At 35.5% G+C, this 7,170-nt stretch overlaps 1 protein-coding gene across 1 annotated transcript; it reads right to left on the bottom strand.

Moving 5' to 3' along the window:
- Window positions 1-4,852: 4,852 nt before the first annotated feature.
- LOC132298963 (putative disease resistance protein RGA1) lies at window positions 4,853-7,170 on the bottom strand. The gene is made up of 4 exons (XM_059795352.1): window positions 5,842-7,170; window positions 5,618-5,651; window positions 5,436-5,511; window positions 4,853-5,171 (listed from the first exon to the last, which is right to left on the bottom strand). Exons 1-4 carry the CDS (start codon window positions 7,026-7,028, stop codon window positions 5,029-5,031), a joined length of 1,440 nt encoding a protein of 479 aa, XP_059651335.1. The 5' UTR covers window positions 7,029-7,170; the 3' UTR covers window positions 4,853-5,028.

Raw genomic sequence — 7,170 nt, forward strand, 5'->3', positions numbered from 1 at the left:
AGATTCTTCTTTCTTAGGCTCCAACTTCTCACTGTATGGTTTTTGCCCTCGAACACTCAACCTCCGGTACCACTTCCCAGGTATGCTTATCCGACTCTTACCTTATTTTATGCATCTTTTTTTTTTTCAAGTAAACTTTGATTGCAAGTTTGCAACAAACAGCTATACAGGATAGCAAAGGAGGGGCAAATACCTCCTAATTACAACTATTGAGAAAGCCCATTTCCGAAAGGCTGCAAACAAAAACAACAAAAGCAAAAGGATCCATATAGAATCTAGACTCACTAACACCTCAAAATAAAATCCAGAATAATTCTCTTCAAGCCTACAACTACGAGTCCTGATGACCAGAATCCAATCCAAATAGTGACACAATATCAATCAAAAGAAGTTTAACATGACAAGAAGGGAATTTGTACCTGGAATAATCTCTATTTTAATGTTGCTTTATTGACATCAGGAAAGCAGACCTAGAATCTGCTCTTGGTGCATCAGCATTTCTGGAAAGTGGACATGCAATTACACACACAAACACAGTTAAAAGAGAACCAGGATTTTCTTACTTCTATCAGAAATATGTCTAAAAGAGAGTTAAATAATAAAAATAAAAAATATATAAAAGACAGGATATTTACTAGCTTATTGTTGTAGCTTGTAGATCGGATTGTGAAACCTTCTTTGCTTTTAGCTTTGTGTGCTCCATCTAGTTGTGTGTACCCACCACATATGAAAATTGAATAAACTTGAACAAAGAAAGCAATAGTCACGAAAAGAAAAAGAAGCTTAATATTTGAGTTTTATGAACTTTAAAGAATTCAGATTATAAGGCATACCTTTGTTGTCTACGCATAATCATCGTATAGACCAACATTGGATTTCTTTTGATCGTCAGTGAACTTAGGTTCGGAAGGCCTTGAAATTTCATGCCACCATCATCATCAGACCAATCAAGCTCTTGGCAGCCATCAATTTCTAGTGATATGAGGGCTGTGAGATGTTGCATTCCTTTCGGCAGTGATGTCAATTTGTGGCAATCAAAAATGACAAGTTGATGAAGTGATGTGAGTTCGCCAATCCACTCTACCAAAGTAATCAACTCTTCACACCTTTCAATCTGCAGAGATTTGAGTGTGGCAACATGTTGAAGCCCCACAGGAAGAGAGACAAACTTTGGTATTCTTTTTAGCTTCAGAGAAGTTAGGTTCCAGAGGCTTTCGAAATGCATCCCATTATCATCTTCCAACAAATCAAGCATTTCGCAGTCACTGATCTCCAGTTGCTTGAGCGCTGTAAGATGCCACATCACTCCTGAGGGAGAAGTTAGTTTAGGACACCAAGAGATCTCAAGAAACCGGAGAAAAGTGAGACTTTCAATGGCCCTCTGTTGCAGTGTAACTAGATGATCAATGTATTGAATACATAGCTACTTCAATTTGGAAAGGGGAACTGGTGATGAGGATGAAGAGGGCAACATTGGGTCTGTTGTTGGAATTGTTGGCGTTGCCATCATTGTGAACTGTTGTTGTACTAGCTTATCGCTTACCTGCATCAATTCTAGTTCTTCAACACATGAATGCAGAGGCATTGATGTTTAGGTTAGGACAGTTTTGGATGGTTGATACAGAAAGAAAAGGAAATGCTATTGATTCTTCTGCTTCACAACTCCACCATCCCTTCAAACTAGTCATTTTTTCTGCAATGAATTTCACATCCAAGCTGCGATCAGAAAGGCACACCCACATCTTCAGTTCAAAATGATTGGTGACCTCCTCATCATTGCATACTGATTTGGCTAGTGTGGTCTTGCCTACTCCCGCCATTCCAGTTATCGAAAAGAAGCACACATCCTCAAAGTTGCCATAGACGTCCAATAGCTTTTCTACAAGTACCAAATTTTCTGTCTCCCTCCCAATTATAACTACTTCCTCCACTCCATCTTCTTCTATTGATGGTGCAGGTGGAATAAAAAAAGAGTGTGTTTCCTCTCTCTCTCTTCAAGTTTTCTCCCATCATGTTGTTGCTACTCTCATCAACATTTCTTTCAGGTAATTTGAAATTTTTTATCATTTCTTCTGCGATGGCATGTATTACCTTCCTATTGTCCTTAATTTTTTTTTTATTTTTATTTTTTTATCGTTTTTAATGTTCAATTTCTTCTCTGTGAGGAGCAGGAAGCTGCTGACAATTATTGCTCTCATATATGATCCATTTCTTCTTTGTTAGGAACAGCAGGAAGCTGCTGATGATTATCGCTCTCCTGATCCATTTCTACTTGCTTATAGAAAGGTTGCTGATCAGAATACATGCTCTTGAGCTGCTCAAGAGATCAGGTAAGAACCAATAATACTAGTAGTAAATGGTAAATTCTTTCTTTCTTTGTGAAGAAGCTGCACAAAAAGAAGCCTTAAAGGGTCAAGTCAAGGCTGTCAACCCAAGTGGGTGAGTATCTAATTAAGGTTTGTAAAATGGTGGTTTTAATGCAATTTTAAAAGACTTTTAACAGCGCTAAATGCTTCGACAACATCTTGTACTAGTAAAAATTTGTACATCATGCTATCTCTATCTTCTATTTATTTTTTATTTTGGAATGAATTACACTGACACCCTTATGAACTCTGCGTTCATTACTCATAGATGCAAACTTTGGATTGACGAACCCAACTTCCTTTCTGTCACCTTACCACTCTACCCTTTGACTTTGTCAAATGATGCTTCATGCACAAATAGACTATTTTACATTTTACACCCAACCCAAGAAAAGAATTTTTTTCATTGGACAAAAATAATTTTTTTACAGATGGAATGAGATTATGTTATATACGGGATAAATTACACTGACCACACTAAAAATTTATATTTAAAAGTTTCATTCTATATTTTTAAATTTTTTTAACAAATGTGACTGTGCAAAGACAAGCGACTCACACTTCTCAATTTGTAAAGCATATTTCACCTACAAAGCACGAACATGGATACAGTTACGACATGACACAAATACAACGACACGCTAAATTCTAAAAAAAATAAGATACGAACACGGCGGAAATACGCTTATAAAATAATATATATATATTTAAAATTCATAATATCATAAATCTAACCTTTCCTAAAAAAATAATGCAATAAAAGAAATGCTTCAAATAATAATAATAATAATAAAAAGTTATCAATAACTTTTCGATTTACATTTTACACACATTCACAAGCATAATTGCTTTGATTTTTTCTCTATTTCTTTTGCTACCGCCTAAAAATAAAAGTTTATTTAATTCCAGTATTGAGATGAATGAATCAAATAAAAAAATAAACATAATGAAATTATAAAATTTAATAAAAGTAATTTATCAAAAAAATAAAATTTAATAAAAGTAAAAGTTCAGAATCTCAATAAAAGAGTCAAAATAGTTAAACTTTTAAAGTTACATTAGGTACTTTATTTGTTTAAAAAATAATTATAAAATATATCCCGCTGTGTTCACGTGTGTTGAATTTCGCACACGTGTTCAACACTGCTTAAGAACCCCTGAACTTCATAGGATTCCACCCTTCCCAACATCGTGTTTCTTGCTATTACACCAATAATTTTGAATGCGTCAAACAAGAGTGACTTGTACTGGATATGGACCAAAATTAAAAGAGAGAAGAGGAAAAAGACAAAAGGTGGGACAAAAAGATGATGGGGTTTGATTGAGTTGGATGTCAGAATACACTACGTTATGAGTACTGCCACTAGGCAGTGGACCCAGCCATGTGAATACAGTAAACACGTGAAGTTGTACCATATTCACGTATCTCCTCTCTTCTTTAGTTTGACTATTCAACAAGCATATGAAATATGCCCTCTTCGTCCCAATTTAAATATTATTTATGAATAATAATAATTTATAAAAAAATAGGTGAAATATGTTTTATCTTTTTAAAAAGTTATTAACTTGTCTTTTTAAATTTTAAATATTTAAATTTAAAATTTTAAATTCAAATGACATATATAAAAATATGTAAAATATATTATTTGAAAAAAAAGAAAACTTTTAAAACAAATAAAAGAAAAAAACACGACATTTATTTTAAAATAGAGTGAGTATAGACGACATCTATGTTTTCTCTGCTCACTCTCTACCAAAGCTCCAACTCCAATACGTAAGGGTTGACCACACAAGTTTAATTAACTCCAAAACGAGTAACGTATCCAAGTTTTAGCTGCACATTTTTGTTTAAATTAAATGTAATGCCATGTATATTCACAGTGTCTTTTGAGTTTATTCATGTATCAACTCTGTACGTGTATGGTCTTTGAGAGGACTGTATATAGTCTAAGAAGTCTATTGTTGAGATCAATTGAATACAAAAAATCAATTCAATACAATAAGAAAGATATTTTCTGCTCCATTCCTCCCCCTTGAGAATTCATATAGAAATTGTATAATTGGTTAAAACAACTACAACACATTTTAAGTTAAAAGCTATTTCATAATATTGTGTACCATATGCTCAAGAAATCAAAGGAGAGGAAATCATGCAACAAATCCGAACAATCAACAGAGCAAGTTGTTGTAATTCGACTTAAGACACAATTTGTTAGCTTGAAACCTGATTAACATAGAACTGAACACAAAATTACTGGAATGTTTCAGCTTACATAGATTTATGCCCCTTCTAAAAAAGCCTTGGAATGTTAATTAGCCTTTGAAATTATTTCATTAAGAGCTGAAAAAACTCACAAACACTAGATAGTAGCTGAAGTATATATGCAGCAGCTAATTAGGCTGGAAGATGAAAAAGGCAAGTTGTTGCAAGTCAACTCTCCCAAGTAGCAGATACTGAAAACATGTACCATCACATGAACGGACAATTCATGAAAAAATAATCACTGAAACCATATATTATTCGATCTTTCTTGTATGGTTCAAACATATGTAGAGAGAATTAATTGTCTGCCAGTACATAAAGCTAGAAGAAGCTTTGTGATGCTGTGTTATTTCTTCTTTTGCTTTGATTAATAGATTCTTCTTGCTTGTTTTCTTTCCTCTATTCCGCTTCTTGTTCCCGATCCACGGAGATGAGCTCCGTATGCCAAAATTTTCCTAGTTCCCTCGCTACTTCTACTGCATTGAACTTTCCTGAAGCTGTTATTTCATCATAGTAAGGTCCAGCGACAGCGCGATCAACTCCTAAAGAGAACCAGAATTAATACATATAATTATAAGGCATGGCATCACTTGATTTTTATAGATGTTCGTGCACATACACACATAGTTCATAGTAGAAAAAAATGCTTTAAAAGCCGATGAACTATAGTGAATTACTAGAGGGAATAGTTTTGATTGGTCATGTTTTCAAAATATAATTAAGTGAGACCTCAATCAGACAATTCTGTTTAAGCATTCGCCCAACCAACACTATTTTTTGTATAGTACGTAGCTTTGACTTGATACCTGGAAGAGTCTTAACTTTCTTCAAGGCGTCCCGATAAGATATGCAATCATGATTATGTAGTCTCAACGACACCTTCTACAAGAACAAAGAATGAACACCTAAGATCTGATCATTGAAGATTGAAAAAACCACCCAGTAATAATGTAAAATACTGTTAAAAAAAAAAAAAAAAAAATCAAACCTTCGGTTGATCTGAAGTTGACAAAACCCTGAGCCTGAGGACATATATATCGGCATATTGTTAGTAATAGGGATAGAGTATTCTTTTCTTGCATATCACCAAAGAAATTGGAAATGAAGAGTGTATATAATTCAAATCAAGTTATAAACCAAATTTTGATCATCAAACAGAGAGAAGAAAAAAAAGAAAAAAGAAGCAGAAGCAGCAGAAGCTTTGAAAATTACCCGTTTTGGCCAGCTTGAATATAAATAACTTCCGCCAACGTCTTTGCAGCTGCAGGAAGGCCATCACACCTGTCAACAATTTCTTTCTTCATTCTTAACACAGTTTGATAATGATCTGAACCTTCAAATTTCTTTCTTAGAATTGAATCCATGAATGTCGACCCAAGTGCCTCTTCGTTGAATATTGAGGGCTCGAGTCTGATGAGTAGAGTATGCCCAGGCTTATGTTCACCCACCATGCTTGTTGCTACTTCATCGAGTCTACTGGTGACGATGATGGCACCTCCTCCTCCCTTTGGCAAACCATGGGTAAGACGGGTGAAGCATGTTGCAGCACCATCCATATACTTCGGATCAGAACTCAAATCAGAGTACCACTCATCTTGATGCCACACATGGTCTAGTACAATCAAATACTTCCGACTCGACAACTGAGCATTCAACTTCCTCAGGAGCACAGGAAGAGCATCATCATGTACGAATTCGTGTTTAGGAGCCGACTGCATCAACAAATCTCTCACCATTTCTCTTGGATTCGCTCCTGCAGATAGTCTCACCCAAATGATGGGTGAGAACGTCTGCTGGACTGGGAAGCTATGGACAACCATATGGGCCAGAGCAGATTTACCCACCCCACACATTCCCACAATCCCAACTGCTTTAATACCATTTAGGATAGGATCATCGGGTGTTTTGAGGAGCAATGATTCGACCTTTTGCAAGTAGCGGTCAAGCCCATAAATTTTAGATGCACTGAGAGGCGGAAGATCAGCCACTGACCCGACACTGATAGAGTCTAATAGCAGCAAAGAATTTTCAGCTTCTGCATCACTTTCATTGCTCATCTGTTGCAATTCTTTTTTGATTTTGTGCAGCTTCTTTCCAGTTTTATAAAGAAACCAAAGTTTCTTCACAGTATGGACATGGAAATTGCTTTTTGTGTTCTGGTTTTTGAGGTCCCGTTCCTTCTCTGCTGAGAGAAGGCACTCTGCCAAAAAGTACCTGAGATCATACAGAGAATTCTTCATCTTAATAGGCGTGGCCGAGTCGATGATCTTCTCTTGCAACACCTCTAGGATCTCCTGAAAATGACGACGGAGGGGAAGTTCTACACCGAATTGCTCCATTGCATCTTGGAAGTCGGTGATGAATTTCTCCTTGAGAAATTGTAGATGATCAGCTGCCATTTTAGTTTTCTAGTTTTAGCAATCTCTTTCCTATTTTTTTTTGTTCAAGTTCTATGGTAGATTTATTCATTTAAATCAGCTACCAGAGAATTTAAGTCCATCCAATACTTACTTTCTTCTTCATTTTATTCATTTAAATCAG

Source organism: Cornus florida, unplaced genomic scaffold (genome assembly GCF_030987335.1).
Source record: "Cornus florida cultivar Cherokee Brave unplaced genomic scaffold, ASM3098733v1 CherokeeBrave_3.0.0_Hap2_Chr03, whole genome shotgun sequence".
NCBI lineage: Eukaryota > Viridiplantae > Streptophyta > Magnoliopsida > Cornales > Cornaceae > Cornus > Cornus florida.